General features: G+C 44.5%; 1 protein-coding gene across 20 annotated transcripts in view; it reads left to right on the top strand.

Annotated features, from left to right (window-relative positions):
* sm (heterogeneous nuclear ribonucleoprotein L) overlaps window positions 1-18,560 on the top strand; it is a 101,288-nt gene that overhangs the window by 9,890 nt on the left and 72,838 nt on the right. For all 20 annotated transcript variants that reach the window (XR_004468879.1, XR_004468878.1, XM_033378650.1 and 17 more), the window contains one exon: window positions 15,369-15,506. Coding sequence is in view for 18 of the 20 variants with exons in the window: in XM_033378650.1 (XP_033234541.1) it covers window positions 15,369-15,506 (138 nt within the window). In the remaining 2 variants the exon portion in view is untranslated. The remainder of the gene's footprint in view (window positions 1-15,368; window positions 15,507-18,560) is intronic.

The raw sequence follows: 18,560 nt of genomic DNA, 5'->3' as shown, positions 1-18,560 counted from the left end.
CCTCAACCGCTGACTAATGAAATTTCATTCAGCTCATGCTGCAGGAGAATGCAACCGCTGTTGGTTAAATTATTTGATTATTACTCGAAGGGGCACTGAAAACTAGAATTCCCTTGAAGACGCTTTGTTGTGGCTTTCACTTCAACGCTTTAAGATACGGTTTGGAGATACAAAACGTTCTGTTTTTAATGTTTTCACAAGCATTCCGAAAACCTTTACTTTCCGAGCAGATTCGAAGACATTTCTACTTAAAATTTCGCGCTGAACCACAAGCCCGGGGCTCAAGTGCAGTGTATCTCTCGGATACTGTTTGCAAATAGCCATTTCACTAATTGATCGAGAGATACGTCGGGATGATTGTAATTAAGTCATTTTTGATGCTGTTTAGCATCTACTTAACCCGCCCCCGTGGCCCCTTTCACACTCTACCACACTCGACCCCTCCTTCCCCCCTCCACTTTCCCTTCCCCTACATTCTCTTCACACCCAAAACATTTCACAACTTTGAAATTCAAACAAAAAAGAGTACACAAAAAGCGGGAGAAGAAAGAAAGACAGAGCGGAGAGGAGAGAGAGGGAGATGCGAGGAGAAGTTCTATCTGTATCTGTATCTGTATCTGTAGCGCTCGCTGTGTCCCAATCGAAGTACAACGTCAGATCACTTTTGGCTTTGTTTTATTTTATTTTTTATCTTATTTTGGGGCCTTTGGCTTTGCCCCTTTTCGAATGTAATTCGTGTTGCTCTTTTTTTTGTGTGTGTGTTGTTGTTTTTTTTTTTTGGAAATGCCTTTTGTTATTGTTTGTCATTTTACTTCTTCCCGGTTCTGTGCTCTCTGCTCGCACAGCCTGCTCTCTGTCCCTCTCTATCTGTCTCTCTCTCGCTTCCTCTAATTGTCTCTGCCGCTGTGTCTTTCGCTCTGACTTTGCGTTGCTTTGCTTTACCGCTGCTTAAACATTATTTGCTGTTATGTAAGCAAGCGGCAAAGCGTCGACCGCAGATTTTGTTTCAATTTGATTTTATTCTTTTCTTTTCTGTTCAGCTCTTTTCAGCTCAGTTCAGTTCGGTTTCAGTTTTTATTTCATTTTTTCCACTGCCTTTGCTTCCACTGCTTCATCGTACTGCTTCTTTTTCTTAATGCCGTTTGCCGGCGTTTTCTTCATGTGCATGTGGCCACATTATTTGGTAATTGTCGTTGTGTGAGTCCCCCTCTCTTTCACTCTGCAACTGAGTGTACGTGTGTATGTGTGTGTGTGTGTGTGTGTGTGTTGGCCAGGTTATTGAACTTGAACGTCAAGTGACGTGTGGCTCTGGGCCTTGCCTTTGCCTTTGGCATGGTACTACGACTGGTGCTGGGTTTTGTTTTTCAGTATTTTTCATTTAATGCTCGCTTTGTATCTGTATCTGTATCTGCAACAGAGCAAGGTAGAGAGCGAGCGGGAGCAGGGGACGGGGCGATAATGATTGCAGCACAAAACTAATGCCCCAAACAGCTGAACTGTTGTGTGCCGCCTGCAATTCGACAGGAAGTGAGGTGTAAAAGGGCAGTGAATGCACACAGCAGACAAAATGCAGCCCTTGCCAGATACAGATACAGAGTTCTTATCCACAAATGCAATACGCCATTAAAAGCATTCAATTAGCCAGTAAATCCCAGAAAAACTTCATTTTATCCATACAAATATAGTTTTTCCCATAACCTGACGCTTGGAAAAAAAACTAAATGAAAAGCTTTTAACTGATTTCCAAATGTTGAGGTTAATATCTAATTTAAATCGGAAAAGCAGGGCTAGCCGAAAAATGTATACCCTGGCAAATACATTTTTTTAATGGCATCTACATGATATACTAAGATACTCATACACGTTTACTGAGATCTCTGTCTAGCTTTATGGAAAATCTATCAATATACAGAAGAATAGTGTCGTAATACCCTTTAAAAGTATAAAACAGTAGAAGCAGTAAAGTAGAAGCACACACACACACACACAAAAACACTAATGTCAACAGATAATTATGTATTTTATTTATTATTAATTTGTTGCAACCATAACAAGCCGACGATTTGCCGCAGCCCCAAATTATATTTATGCACTCGAGGGGCATACAGCTTGTCTTGTTTGAATTTATTTTATCGGCCCGCGGGGGTGGAGGGGTCGGGAGATAAATAATGGGATTCGACTGGGATCGAAGAGGGGAAAGAAAATCCGACGAAATGGGGGCGTCTCAACGTGTGGCGGCAGGAGATCTACTCGTAGTGGGGGGCTGGGCGGCGTGGAGATACAATATCTTAGGCGGTTGCTATTGCTACAATAGAACTACTCGTTACAGTAGACCGGTAGACTAATTAGATACAATTCCAGTTGGTTTGGCATGCCGTTCTCTGGGCACGTTTCCCTCAGATACAATGCAGTGTCGCATGGCGGGCGGGGGGGAGTGCTGGGGGGCTGTTGGTGGGTATAGCGATAAATAGCAACGAGCCGCCGTTGCAACAGAACAGAAAACACGTTTTTCTTTATCGTTTACCCCGTCTACGGGTATGACGTACTACGTTGTCGCAAGTGAACGTGTTGTTCTAGTTGGCAATTGCACATGTTCATATGTTCGCAACAGCAGCAGCAGCAGCTAACAGGTATCCCACAGATGCAAGATACAGCTGTGGTCTAGTTTATTTAGTAATGCTGAAGCGATTCCTTTTTAATCGCTTCATTCCACTGTGGCTGGCATTTACCGTAAACCCTTTTCGCATTGCCATGCTCGCCTCGCTCTTCCGCTGCTTATTTGGCGCGCAATTTTTTATGGCCGCGCTGCTTTTGACTCATCGACGCTCCGCTGCCGCTGTCTCTGCCCCTCCCGCTGCCGCTGCCTACGTCTCAAGTCATGCATGCCGATGGCAGGGGAAAAGAACAAGACTGCGGTTGCTTCTGTTGCTTGCTCTGCTTTCTTCTGCTGCCTGTGCGCGCGCTCTCTCTCTCTTCCGATCAGCTTTCTTTAGCACATTTCTTTTCGCGCGCGTGTTTTCTCCCTCTCTTTTTTATGCCGAAAAGAACTGTTTATCAAAGCCATTATTTAATTGCTCTCAAAATTTCTTTGAAAATAGTTCGCGGCTTCTTCGGCTGCTGCTTCTGTGGCCTGCTGTCGATTGTAATTACTCAGTTGCTCATATGCCACCGATAGCGCCAGCTGCGCAGCCAGCGTCGCAGTGTTTTTCTCTCCCTCACCTCGCGTTTGCCTCCGCTTCTTTTCCTTCTCTTCCTCTTTCGCGTTTCAGCTAAGTACATAGATAAAAAAATAATTAAGGCAACAACAAATGGAATTGTTATTTCGGCTTTTGTCTTTTGGCTCTCTTTCGTTTTGCTTTTCTTTTTTTTGGCAGGTGCTTGAACTTTTTTTTGGACACTCTCTTTTTGTGTGGTGTGTGGCTCTCTTTTGCTGAAGAGCGCCTTTGTGACGATCTCTCTCTCTCTCTGGAAATGCTTCACCTTTTATGGAAATTTTTGCACCGTCAAAAACGTGTTTTGTGCAACAGCAAAAACACAAATCAATGCAGTTTCCCCCCTCTTCCGCAGATCCCCTCTTTCTTATTCTTTTTTTTATGCGCCGGTTTACCTTCACAGTAAATGTTCTCCCCAGCCCTCTCCCCAGCGACAGTCTTGTTGTTGCTTGCTGTTGCTGCTTTTGAAATCCAGTTTTGCGCAGCTGCAGCACAGGCGAATAAAAAGCGCAGTCGCGTCGCGCAACAGTTACGAGGCAAACAGCGACAGAAACAACAAAATAATTTCGCTGACCCACTAAAAAAAAACAACAACAAATGCAGCCAAATATAATTAAACGTGCGTGTCTGTCTCTGTCTCTGTCTTTTTCCCTCCCTCTGTGTGCGTGTGTTTGAGTGTGTGAGGCAAAGTTCAAAAGATAAAAGCAATAAAGAAAGAAACAACTGTAACTGCAGTGCTGCCAATTTACAAAAGCCCAGCTCCAGCAGCAGGCTCTTCGACGCGTGAGAGCGTAACAGAATGCAAGCAAAAACGAGCGTCACTCAGTCCAAGGTGTATTCATGCAAGGTGAGGAATTGCCGATCACATCTCCCTGATTGACTATTCTTCTGGCCAAACTAACGATCTTTTGAGGTCGTAGTTGAAACTTGACTGTAAGTGCTCTCTGCGAATGCTTCACCTTGTTTTCATACACCTTGCGTCCGTAAGTCATGTGCATTGCAGCAGAGGCGTCCACGACTACGACGACGACGACGACGACGGCGACGACGACGACTGTATTGCAAAAGCAGCACATTCGGTGCACGCTTCTTTTTGTTGTTGTGGTTTTCGGTTTTGGTTTTGCCAACGATTCTTTTTAGGCCTGCCTTTATTTTTATTGCCTTACGAGTATGTGTTGCTAACGGTGCTTGGGCTTTATTTAAACAACAGGAGAACATGCATACACACATGCACATATGCAGCACAAATGTATGTATGCATTCCCGCTCCTTCTCTCTCTCTTTCTCTCCATCCCAAAAACCTCGTGTGTTTAAGCACGTTTGGGAGCTGCTTTTTGCTTTTTTTTCTTTGCGAAATCGAATGTGAAATGCAGGGCATATGAAGGCAGCTGTGGGAGTTTTTGCACCCCATACAGAGCCGCTTAAGGGCACTGTACATACATATGTATGTACGTAAAGTACCATTCTCTGTACAACTTGTATTGCATCGAACCTTCCACCTTTTCAACACTGGAGACTCTCCAATAACTCTGCCAGGTTTCACCCAAATCGAATGATTACTTTTCATCGAAAAGCTATACAAAATATTATTGTTGTTTTTTACTATCAAGTGCAGATTTTGCTGAACGAATTGCCTAACTTGAGCTTTTGCCGTGCCATCTGTGAAAAGTAAATTAACAAACGTTTTTTTTTACCTCAAAAAAATACAACAGCTTTATACATACATATACATATGTACATACATATATCTATACATATGTATATACAAATGAGTTGGTAAATATATGATGTTCCCCGACCTGAATTTTGATGGAACCAAAAGCATTGAGGTGAAGCTCTCTTTGAAATATTTTCGATCTCTGAACGAATAATTGCATGGCCCTTGGGGCTCTGTATACCCTGTAAATCCCTATCAAGTTTGTGGCATCAACCCATTCTCTCTGAGGAATATATGAGGAATCCAATCATTTTGTTCCTTTTTCATGCTTATACATATGTACATATATGTACATATGTACATATGTGTGACCCAATTCCGGTCCGCATTTCTTTCGTATTTTGTTTGCTTAGCCTTTCGGTAACTTTATATGTATATGTAATCTTAAATATTGGTATATATGCAATAAGATATGGTGTGATTTTTTTAAATGGTACTTAAAGCGTTGGGTTTTCGCACCATTGAAATTAAATTGCATTTGCATAAACGAAGAGAACCTTCGATAATCTGGCCAAGAAAAGTGTTTCCGATTGGCATTTCTAATACGAAATACGACCTTTGATGCGGCTCTGCTAATTAATAACCTATCCGACAATTTAAATGAAGCTTCCTTCCAATTAGATGCTCAACCAATCAAATACCCGTTTTTTGGCTTTGATAATCATTTTGACAATTTTCTGCCGCTTTGGCATGAAAGGAAAAGTCAATAAACTGCATCAATGCACACAGATACAGATACAGATACAGACACCCTACGGGAATGGTTGCAGCCACGTGTAGAACGCAATATTTTTTTTTTTCAAAAAACACATAATTTGTATATAATATTATTCTGTTTTCTTGCGGTCGAAATTCCGAAAAGAGATTTCTTTTTGTTTTGCCTTTGACAGTATTTTTTAATGCTGCAAATGCAGAAAAAGTTGTGGAAAAAAAAGAGTTGTTTATGGTTTTGACTTTGCCCGGGGCGCCTGTGCACTCTGTTCCGACCAAATGAAATTAATTTGTAAACGCAAACGAATAATAGACTTAATCTTGTTATTAATGTCGAATCAGGGCAGAACTATCTGTCTCTCAGCACTTAAATGCCGCTCGAAAAGGGCCATAAATTGAGTTCAATAACTATCGAAGGGAGGAGGGGAGTAGGATAAGCACTTTTAATTAATTTACACGAATAATACATATGGCATTCGTGCAATGTTTATCAGCGGCAACAGCTTAATAATAAATTGCAATAAATTAATCCCTTTCCCCTTTTTTTTTCGTTTTTCTCATTTTAGGTAAGTTTGATGGTATATATCGTCCAGGCCCGATACGAATGTACATAATTTATGGCATGTGGGTATGTAGGTTGCACTGATTTCATGACCGAGATTCGGCTAAATGCGTTCGCATAGTAGTCCAAATCGAAAGCAATCACAGATTGCAGATTGGAGCAGTCAGAGGAGTCGAAAAGTCTCTATGGCCAGGCCGAAGCCGGAAGCAATTGCATGCCACTGCCAACGATAATGAAATAACTGTTGGCCATTGAATGTGGCACAAATTGTTATAATATATCTTTTTTTAAACCCCATTTTTTGTGGTTTTTGTTGTTCCCTCCCGATGCATCGCCATATTGATAGCAAAGAGCCGCTTGTATACCTCGCGTGCTAGCAAATAAGATAAAAAAACAACAACACAAAATACAATACTATGGGTAGCGGTTATTTATGTAGCGCACTTTGCGTTGTTGGAATAACGGCGCATCAAAATGAGCGACAGTTCGTTCACACCAAATACGCAATAAAAGACAGAACAAAAATATCCCTTCCCCCCTATCACTCTCTCTCTCTCTCTCTCTGTCTCTCTCTCGCTTCCCCTATCTGTGTCGCGTTTTATCGTGAAATATTTAAATTGTTCCCTGGCACATTTAGCGACTGATAGTACATTCGACGAGCAGCAGAAGCCCGGCTACAAGAGCAGGGAAAACAGCCAAGAAAACAAGTGGGGCACGGGGCAGAGGAATGGGAGATTTGGTGGCGGATGGAATAGATCAAGCTCCGCCAAGAGGCGACAAAGACAATGACAATACCTTTGCATATTGTATCTCACTTGAAAGCATTTCAATAGGACATACCAAAAGTACTATAGGTAGAGAATAAAGACACTGAAGGATTCAACGAAATACAAACAGACGCTTAGGAATCCATTAGGCAGCCAACAAGTGCCTCAGAATGAAGCCAATTTGCACAAAGTAGTTCCTTTCAATAAACAATACTCGTAGATATTAAGGATTAAAGATTAAAGATTGAATGCAACGAAAGGCGAAGATCATGTCTAGTGTATTTTTTAACAATAATTAAGTGCATATTTAAGTAAGTTGTACAGCCTATCAGCAAAAAGATAAAATGATGAGATATTTCTAGCACCTACAAGATGCCAGTAGAAGCAAGCAATTACCATCAGTGTATGATTGTTTTCAATTGCATTTCCTTACCGGATACCCCAAAAAGTATCTTTTGACGTGGAACATGACACGTTTCATTTGGGCGGGGCACCTCCTTTTCTATGCATTGAACATGTGTCCCCGTTCGCCGAATGGATTCCTGGATGGCTCTACCTCGAGGTAGAAGCAACAACCGAGTGAAATGTGTTTAAATATTGATAATAACAATAAGAATAACAGCAGCGGCTGTGACACAAGCCAAAAGAACGCTCCAGCACACTCGTCGTATCTGCTTGCCACATGTGTTCGCTTGGCCCCCTCCCCGGGGGCAAACTTTGCCAAAACTGCTGACAAATATTTAATGCATGCCGGGGCTCCGAACGATACGGTTCCGTTCCGTTCGGTTTGCTTATATCGCTTCTACGGCTCTACAGATACACGGACGGACGCTCTGTCTCGGACTGGGTCAGGTGCAAAGTGGTGCAACGTGGCGGTGCGCGCTAAAGTTCTCGCTGCCTGTTGTGTTTACACAAACACATCCCAGAGGCTCCCGTTTTCGCTGTTTTTACCATTTGATGATTAACACATTGAAGGTCTATAGTTATGGCTAACCAGCAGGTTGGGCAGCGGGGGAGGGAAGTGGCAACGGGGAGTGGCTAATGGGTAATGATGTGGCTCCTTGGCTACGGGGCCAGCGATGCGACTCGGTAATTTAGTGGCCGCCAACGACGATGAAGATGCCGCGGCCAAAGTAAACATTTGAATAGAGCGACGGGGCTATTCCCTTTCTCCCTTTCTCCCCTCCTCCCTCATTTCCTCTTTCCTCTTTTGTTGCCCTGGAGTACTCTTAACACTCGTACCTCCTGGCGCGTGGAGTTCACGCGGCTTTTTGTTTGCCCCCGTCCGTCCGTCCGTCCGTCGCAGGTGGTGCCTCGGAAAAGCTGCTAAATGAAAATTTTATCGCACTGCAATTGCTACCGTTCTCGTCTCTCGGCTCTCTGTCTCGTGTCTGTCCGTAAATTTCCCTAGCACTACATGAAGTTATTTCTGGTGTGTGGAAAGTGTGTGCCCCCGCAGAAGTTTTCCGAGTTTTCCCTGGGAAAAGTGTGAGGTTAGCCACTGCCAGAGAGCAGAGATAAGTGCAATGTTTTTGGGCATCGAATGGCACTCCAAAGAAATCATTACTTAATATTCTATAGGATCCTAAAAACGTATACATTGGCATTTCCATATTAATTGCACAGAAAATTCACTTTATTGAGATATTTTTGCGAGCTCTAATTAGATGCGGGCAAAATAGCAAAAAGTTCATTAACTGATCATTAAGTAAAATGATAAATGCCCAAGTTAAATCGGGCAGACGCCTGTTTCCCTACCAAATATAGATTCTTGGCATTTGGCCTAGAATTTTGGATGGCCTGCGCTGGGGGCGGTGTAAAATAGATCAAAAGGAACACAAAACACTGGACGAAACGTGCAATAAATGAATAGTATCTTTAATATTTTCCAGATACTCAGATACATTTGTTTGTAGGTCAGCACGTGCCATTCCCTTACATAATTCGCACTGTATCTATCTATATCTCTGGCTATTTCTCCTCAAAATGAATATTGAGGTACATATTCATCTCTCTCCCCCTCTAGAAAGGCTTCATTACGCATCTTGCTGATTAGTTTTGCCTTGTCGGCTCCTGCTGCCCCCACTGCCTCGCCCCTGGGCCTGCCAATTGTCAAGATAGAAAAATATAGCGCAAATATTTCCGTCATTGACGTAGAAATGCTCCAAACAAAACCACATAGAAATGGGGGAGGGGGCTAAAAAGACAAAAGAAACCATGAAATGAAAGGAAACCGAAGAACTAAATACACTCGACAGGGGGTTCCAATCTAGGGATCCAGGCCCAAGCCATGAGAGGGGGAGCTTGAGAGCTTTCGATTTTGAGAAGAAAGTTAAGGGAAGCTCAGGAGTGTTGAAGGTCCATCGAATGCAGTACCATTCCATTATCTGTTCACAAAAGTATTATATTCCGGGAGTGGAAATAGTACAAATATATTTTATATTTAAAATATACATATTTCATATTTAGATTAAATATTTTTCCTACAAATTGAATATATTGGATTTATTTCATTGTGTTTTATATTAAGTTTATATGAAAGTAAATTCCATTTAATTTCAATATTTTTCTACCCAAAACCCCAAATATTTAATTCAAATATGAGTGTGTTTATTTTTACTATGCCATTTTTCTGTGAGCATCAATGATTGTCGGCTCTCCCTGTTGCAACAAGAGGCAACCAAAATGTGAAAAAAGTGCCAGTACCACCTGCCAGAAGAGTATCGCCCAGATACAAAACGAGATGATCGTGATGAAGAAATTGAAACACCTTGAGAGAGTGAGAGAGAGAGAGAGAGAGAGAGGGAGGGAAAATTTCAATTGTGTGAACACGCAGTGAGGAATGTGTGGTCTGGTGTGGTGTGTGTATGTGCCCCCTTCCGTGGCACCTCAGCCGCAACCTGCCGCCCGCCACGCCCTGAGGCGCCTCATCCCCATCATTCCCGCATGACAGACGCAGATTGAGTGAAAATCTCAGAGATTTGTTGACATTTTTCCGTACATTTTATTCAATTGCTGCGGCAGAAAGGAGCAGATCGGCCAGTGGGGGGGAGGGAGGTAGGGAGTGCGGAACCGAAATAAATAGAAATAAATCTTGGCTACCCGTGTCTCCCATATGCAATGTACGATTTACTTTGCGTTTCTACGCAATTTGAAATTAGTTTTAGCAAATTAAATTTAATTAAACGGAGGCCCCAAATAGTTGGCCCCCTTCGCGTTTCGCGACTCATTTCTTCAATTGTACGAAGTATCTTAGGGATACATTTCCGCCATTTGGCAATCAATTTGAAGCGACCAGCCGCCCGCCCCTCCCCACCCCTTTCGCAGGCACATATTTTTATGCGCATTTAAAAGCATTTTCCACAAATAAAGAAATTATGAAAAACCAAAATAAGAATGGGAAAACGAAAAGAAATAGGAGAGCTCCCCCAAAAACAGATGAATTTTCACATGAAAAGCGGCGCAGAGCACAGAAAATTGTTTTATGTTTGAAGCGGCCAAAAGATTTTCCCCCATAAATTACATGCCCCCGAAGCGGAGTCGATGCCCAGCACAGAGGAGCGGACGGGTTGAGCCAACTGTTGTCATAAGTGATCAACGCGTGCGGATCACGGACCACGGACCACGGACCACGGACCGCGGGCCTCTCTCCGCCATCTATCTGAATATCTGTCTGGGCGGAGCAGTGCGAGTATCTGGGGGTCTGGTCTGGGCCCGTCAACTGAACTGACATTAAAATGACGAAAACGCAAATCAACAGCAAACAGCAAACAAGCAAATAGCAAACAGCAAACAGCAGAGTTTGTTGAAAAGATAGATGGATTTATGGCTGGCAGGGTGGCAGGGTGGCAGGGTGGGTGGGTGTCTGGCCTTCTTGAGTATCGGGCCAGGGGTTCCCTAATGATCAGATATAGGGGGGACGATGATGCACAGCGATGTGTCTCAAATGTTGCTTCCAGATACTTACTGTATCTGCACATACAATCGTATCTCTGGCTCAAATCTCATCCAGGGGATTGAAACCAGACAAACATAAACTTTAATATCAATAGACACAGGCATTCGCTGGCCTTAATCCCCGGCCGAAGGCGGGAGGGAAAGTGGAAAAGTGTCAGCCGACTGAAACTCTAATTGAAAATCATTAGGAACCACAGCACATACAATACTTTTTCCATCCCCCCGTCACACATATTGTTTGTACACTCATGGCAGACAGCTCCCCCCCCCCCCCCCCCATCATCCTTGGGTGGGGGGAACGGAAAAATCAAACGCCGAACTAATGACAATTTTCAATGCTCCACGTGCTCGTGGAGGTGCCACCCCCAGCCACCCGCCGTGTCTAATGAGCGTGGCTAACTGAGATAAGAGATCTGGCCAAATGGTGAATCTGTTACGGGTACGGGTCCGGGTGTGAGTACGGGTCCAGAGCAATTGCCGTTCGGTTTTGTTACCAAGAGATTTAGCAGCCATCAGATACAGATACAGATACAGATATATGCACGTATTGGTACTTATGTCATGCCCTGCTGCGAGTGGCCAACATGGGATCTCTGACGTTTGCGGCCACAGGCATTCGTATTCGTATTCGTATTCTCGTGATGAGCAATGCCAATAGCATGCGATCGGGGGTGTACGACTATAAGCGATTTTCCTCTATATACTAGATATGCTCTAAAAGGTTTGTCTTTGCCAGAATGATTGATTGCCACACAAGCAGCAGCAGCAGCAGCAGCATCATCATCAGAACGGGGAGGCCGAGTATCCCGCAGATACTCATATCGTACAACAGATACAAATGCAGTACTCTGGCCAGACCAGACACACACTCGCCGTTTATAACTTACACATTGCTTCATTATTTTGGCTATTTTGTAAAACCGAAAATTGAGTATATTTCGCTTTTGTTTCCCCATTTTTTGATGTGCTGTTGGGGCCCGCCACTTGACTTGGACTTTTGATGTTTTTACTTGGCCCAATCCGGCGCTGCCGCTGCCGTTGTCGCTCACTGATCTGCAGCATTTAATTTCATGATTGTTGTCGTTGTTGTTGCTGTCGTTTGTTGCTGCTGTTGCTGTTGCCGTTCTGTGGCTGCTCTGCTGTTTTAATTAAATTTCGCAAGGGAAAAACGTTGAAGAAAACATTTTGTAAATTGCATTTTATGTGCAATTTTCGTTCGACATTTGCCGGGCACTCTCGTCTCTCGTCTGTCTGTCTGTCCGTCCGTCTGTCTGTCTGTCCGTCCGTCTGTCTGTGTGTCCCTGGGGCACGTCTGCCGCGCGGAGTACAGTGCATCTAATTGCGAGTAACAAATGCTGCCTCATGTTGCTGTCGCCAGACATTTCTGTTTCAGGCATATCGCTCGCTCTCTGAGTTCTGGCCAAAAATGAAGGGCAGCAACATGTGCCTGCCAGCCTGCCTGCCTGCCTGCCTGCCCGATGGATGGGACAGAGATGGACAGTTTGGGAACTGTTTTGATTAGCCAGCACCTGGGACAGGCGGCAAATGAGCTGAACAAATGTTGCAGATGGATCATCTGAGGCGGAGACAGAGACAGAGACAGAGAGAGTGTGAAGATTCCCCCATCGTGTGCACATCCTTGGGCATCCTTACGCCAACACCATTCCAGTGCCAGTGCCAGTGCCATTGCGAGGACACTTTGATAAATGTCGATGGGATGATGGGGCGCCCAGTCGACAGACTCTCGTCTGTTCTGGCTCTGGCTGACGGTCTGACGGACTGACGGACTCTACAGCTATATTTCTTGCTATTTTTACAACCTCCCGATTCTTTATCTGAGATTTTGTCGACTTGCAGTTCATTGCGATTGCCAGGCAGGCCAGGCCAGGCCACGCCACGCCACGGCAGCGGCAGCGGCAATTTCTTCATCTGCATCTACGCTGCGACTGCAGACGCATCTTTCTTTTTCGGTTTTTTATTTCTTGGCAAACGCACTTATATCTGTGTATCTATGTATCTTTGTATCTGCCGTGGATGCTGGGGTGAGACTGCACTTTATAGGCGACCGTTTGATCGACTGAGTGCAAATTTCTCGAAGCGAAATTTATTTGTGATTTGCAATTCGCGATTTGCATGAACCGACAACATCGTCGTCGTCGTCGTCGTTGTATTTTTTTGAATCCTTGGTCTGGCGGGATTTTCGGTGGGTAATTCATCTTCATTTCGTTGCGGTTCGAGTTGAAATGCGGTGCGGTATGCAGCCGCGACACTGCACCACCGCCACGCCGCCACGCCGCTGCAGCACGGCCTCTGTCACAGGTTTTTTTTTGCTTTTTGCTTTTGCTTTTGCTCCTCTCTGCTCTCTGCGGCGGGGACTATTTTCATTCGTCCGCCGCTGTGCTAAAAATGTTTCAAATGTTCCCCCCCCCACCAAAAAAAAAGAGAAGAAAACCAAAACCAAAATACGACTACAAATTGTACAAATTTCATAGGAAAAATGGGGGAAAATCGGGAAGGAAATCTCCTCAATGCTGAATGCACTTAAGCCCCAAATAACAACCGAACAAACCATTCATCTATCTATCTATCTATCTATCTATCTATCTATCTATCCGTCCGTCAATCTATCCATCCAGCCATCAATCATTTTAGTACGTTGCTGTTGTTGTTGTTGTTGTAATTTAATCAACAGTTTTCCTAGCCTGCGCGTGTGGGTGGGGGCGGGGGTGGAAAAAACGGGAAAAAAATAATATTCATGGTGTTCGAAAGAGAGCGAGAGAGAGAGGGGAGAGAGAGTATTATTATTATAAAAAAAAAAACACAAAAATTTGACAGAAAACAAATGTTTTCCTTCGTTTCTGAGTTTTTCCGGGATTTTCTTTTGTGTGTAAAAAAAAGTTGTTGAAATTTGAATTAACCCTTGGGTGAGCCAAGGACGCTGTCTGCTTTGCCTGAGGGAGGAAACTGTCTGTCCGATATTGGATTACCATCTTCTGATGAGGTCTCCCCCATAAATCCGTACATAATGATGCTGCCAGAGGGTGGATCAATAGATATTTGTATCTGGGGAGAAGTCGTTCTTCGTGAAAACAGTATTTCTGGCACCTTGGCTGTGTGGCTGTTCCCCGAGTGCCGCGAATGCCACTTCCACTTTCGATTTGGGTCAGCATTTCGGACTCTCTGTGCGCACGTTTTCCCATAGAGAACGATAACTTGGACGAGCACCTGACGATCCATTAACCTAATTGCACAACTTAGATGGCAATGAAAACAGAGAGCCCCACCCTCCACCCCTTTGGGGGCTCTTTGCAGATGCTACAATAAACAAAATAGGGCTGAGAGAGAGCGTTACTCGGCGCGAATCTACTTGGAATTACTTGAGAAAAAATAACAGAAAACATCCTTAAAGCTAGTTAAAGTCTAGGGAAACCCAATTAGTTAATTACTAGCTGCCTCTTGGGGGTAAGCAAATGTCAAGGTGTTGCATGCAGAGCGGAGGGGATCTTATCGCTATCGCTATCGCTATCGAGTTAATTAGTGCAAATATATCGGCTCGAATGCGCGTTGTACGTGGCCCAAACACCTGCCCGTACCCGCACACATACACATCCACATCTTGTTTTCCTGCGACTGCAGTGTGTGCGAAAATTCCGAAAATTGAAATTCACTTCACGGCTCTCACGGTTCGGTTCACTCCCCCCCCCCCCCCGCCCCTTCCCCCCCGCGTCGCCCCAATGTCGTCCATTGATTGACATTTTGAACGTGACATGTACATGGTTCACCTAAATTCCGTAATTTATTTATAAAAACCTCTTCTAACCGACAAAACAAAACGGAAATTATGCTCTGGCATTGCCTGCTGCAGCCAGCCAGCTAGACGATTGACTATAGACCATTCTGTGTCGCTGTTAATTATGTGGCCTTTTCAACAGCATCATAGGCCCCACTGCGAAAATCGTTGCAAGACTGGGATTCAGGGGGGAGGGGGAGACCAGAAAAATGAACTCGCTTATCGGAAAAGTTGCGTTAGAGCCGTATCGTGCGTATCTTAGCTTAAAGATATATAGATACGAAATTGTGGAATGATTTAAAGCTAAATCTTAAAGGTAGTCGAATGTTTTCGGCTTGGGATAAGGAAATACATTTTTCATTCAGTTTTCCATTGATTCCATATAGCAGATTTATTTCATTGTCGGAATGCCGACAATAGCTCTCTAGATCTTTGAACTCCTGGCAAAGGCTTCAGGCTGCTCGTATCTGGCCGAAAAAGGTAATCCCTGGCCCCGCAAAAACACCCCGCACTCCCTCCCTACTCGTCCTCAAGGCATACTCGTATTTACTTATACTCAACTACTTGTACTCGAACTATATTGATAACTGACAAGAGAGCCGATATAAACCGATATATGATATATATATATACTTATACTATGTTTTTACAGTCCACACAACAACAGAACCAGCAGCAAGCACTTATGAACAAGTCAAATGACGACCTACGGAGAAAGCGTCCCGAGACTACACGGCCAAATCACATTCTACTCTTCACCATCATAAATCCCTTCTATCCCATCACAGTTGTAAGTACACACAGCAATACTATACTACTATACGGCTATATATACTCTCCCCATCCCCCCTCTACATACATTATATACGTATATATATATTATAGCGTGTTCATATATAAGTCCTGTTGCTCCTGCGGATTGCGAGTGGTTGGAGGCAAGTGTGGGAAACAGTTTTGGGCAGTACAAAAAAAAAAACAAGAAATAAAATAAAATCCATTGCAACTCGTTTTGTTGCTGTGGCAACTTGTCACACACTTGAGGAGGCATACACATACACAAACAGTTATTTGCCACACTGTCGCCTCTGGCTCAGGATGTTTTTGTTGCTGAAGGAAGATGGAAGGAGGGATGGGGTGGGGGGGGGCTTAGGCTTCAGACGACTGTGTGTTGATTGCATCTTCCGTGCCCCCAAGTCCTCTGTCCACAGCAACGGCTTTGACGTTGTGGTATGTGGCATTCTAGTCTTAGCACAACATTTGATACTTTTTAGCTACAAAATGGCTACAAAGTGCTCTCTCTCTCGCTCACTCTCGCTCTTCCTGTGTGTGTCTAGCATCAACAACAAGTGGAGAGTAGCAGTGGGGCAGCATCTGACGGTGCGTGTGGCAGGGTATTAGGTTTTAGTCCATGTCCAACCTGCAACAGCAACAATTATGAAGACAAGGCAAAAAACTAACACAATGCCCCGGGAAAAAGTGAAATATGCATAAAGTACTCAAGTGCGAGGGGATACACCTAAATCGAGACACAGACACAGATACAGATACAGATACATACGTGCAGATGCAGATGCAAATTGCTCTTCGCTTTAAAGATTTGAATAAAGTCCTGTTTTCTGCTGCTGGAAAAAGTGAAAACTGGAAACTCATCTAGTGGAAAAAGCAGGCTTCTCCTCTTTTGTTTTTGGCGGGGCGGGAGAAAACCTGAGAACTTATTCAATTGAAATGTGGATCAAGCAGCTCTTGGCTTAAGCAGGCATACCCTATTGTTACCCTATATCTTTTCGCTATATAGGATACGCATTGTACACACACACATGGACACAGTTTATTGTCTTTTAAGCAAAAAGAGGAAAGAGGGGGGGGGAAAAAGAGAAGAAAAACATTTGGCGGCACAGCGCACCGTTGCCCCACAAAGCCAAAGAAAACAACAAATGCGGAAATGTTGCATGCCTCACTCTCTGCCTGTGCTTGTGTGTGTGCCCAGGCAATTGTATTTTCCAACACTTGAGCCAAGAGGCGAGCGTAGTGGAACATAAAATCCTGTGAAGTGGAAAACATGCAGCATACTCGTAAAAGCTACAAAACTGAAATTATTTTTGGGGCCAGTTGTTGCTGCAGCATGCAGCATGCACGCGTGCATCTGTGTGTGTGCATTTGCATCTGTATTTGGTTGGATAAAGCCAGAGAGCCTAGCCCAGCCCAGCCCAGGCCGAGGACCAGGACCAGGACCAGGACCAGGCCTAGACATGTTAATTCGCAGCCGACAAAATGGCTGCTCTGTTGCCTTTTTGCTGGCTGCCTGGATTTTCACAGTACTCGCATTGTCGTAAAGTCCGACTGAATGGATTTACACGCGGAGTATCCCCGCGACTGGAGTCCGCGCTTGCAACGCGCCTCTGTCCCCGCCCCTGCCCCTGCCCCTGCTGCCTCCTCGCATAAATCTTTCTTTTCTGTTGGCTCAAGTCGTCGTCGTCACTGGGCGTGTTTGTCATGGAATTAAGCAATTCCCTTTACGCCGCTCTCCACCCTTCTGTGAGCCGTATCCGGGAGATATCTTCATTATTTTTTGCATCTTATCCGCTGCATTTCCCGGAAATCTCTTAATGGAGATGCGAGAGTGCAGTGCCGTGCGGGTATAACTGCTGGATATTACAGAAGACAAGGAACGCAATCGGATGATGGCCAAAGGATAAGCACCCCCCCAGACATTCGGGATATTTGAGATACAATGAACCAAGAAACCATCTCATACATCGTTTTGTGCCTTTGGAAACTTTCTAAACTTAAATTTAATTTATTTCCCCTACACCTAGAACGAAAATATTCCCAAAGAAACGACGCAAAGTGCTCTCCAAAAGTTCCGGCTGCAACTTTTGGGGCGCCTGGTCACGTACGTCCGTACTGCCGAACATTCGTCCGTAGGCAGGCGGCGTTCCATCACACGGTCCAACTGGCTTTGGTCTAACTAATCGCAAACTAAACGACCTCTAATAGCAGTCGCAACTTTAGTCAACAATGCCTCTCCGACTCGCCTCCGACTCCTGCCCGCCTCGTTGCAGGAAGATGCACATGCGGCAAGGCAAAGTGAACTACGGCTAAACTTTTCCCCTGCACTGCCAGGCATCGCTCATCTCCATAGAAGGAGAGGGAAATAGAAGAGGGAAATGCCAGAACTGAAAGCTTTTGGAGATAAGATTAAAAACTTTTTAATAAGAAGACACTAAAAGCATCAAAGAAAATTTGTGTGTGTTTCTGCATATGTGCAGCAGACAAAGTAGCCAACAAAAAAGGAATGGCTATACGGAGAGAGATAGAGACAGAGAGAGATGATGGATGATAAAGTTTTGGCCCTCCAAAGCCACGTTAAATTTGAAACCAGGAGGCTTCTGGCTTGAAGGGAAAATGCAATAAAAGTTCTGCTTGTGTCGGTCCGACACCAGCAACGTTGGGGCAACACGCAGGGGCTGCAACAATGTTCAATAAAGTATTAGGGCGGGTGCGGCAACGATGCAAATGCAAATGCAAATGCAACCCTGACCCGTGCCCCGTGTCGCTGCCCCTTGACGCGGAGGCCTGGCATATGTAAAACCCTCTTTGAAGCAGCTTATCAGAGCGATGTTCGACATTTGCTGGTGGCAAGGGGCGTGGGGCGTGGGGCAAGTGGTGAGATGCCGCAGTCAACCCATAAGCCAAAGCCCTGGAATGCAACGGCAGCTGGAGCTGCAGCTTTTGCAATATGTGACACATGCTAGAGGACCGCCAGCAGCAGCCAGAGGAGCAGCCAGAGGAGCAGCCAGAGGAGCTCTCGGAGTAGCAGGACTTGCAGGAGCAGAAGCCACCA

The sequence above is a fragment of the Drosophila pseudoobscura genome, chromosome 3 (genome assembly GCF_009870125.1).
Source record: "Drosophila pseudoobscura strain MV-25-SWS-2005 chromosome 3, UCI_Dpse_MV25, whole genome shotgun sequence".
Taxonomy (NCBI): Eukaryota; Metazoa; Arthropoda; class Insecta; order Diptera; family Drosophilidae; genus Drosophila; species Drosophila pseudoobscura.
The sequence above is the reverse complement of the archived record's forward strand: the minus strand, read 5'-3'. Positions and strand labels throughout refer to the sequence as shown.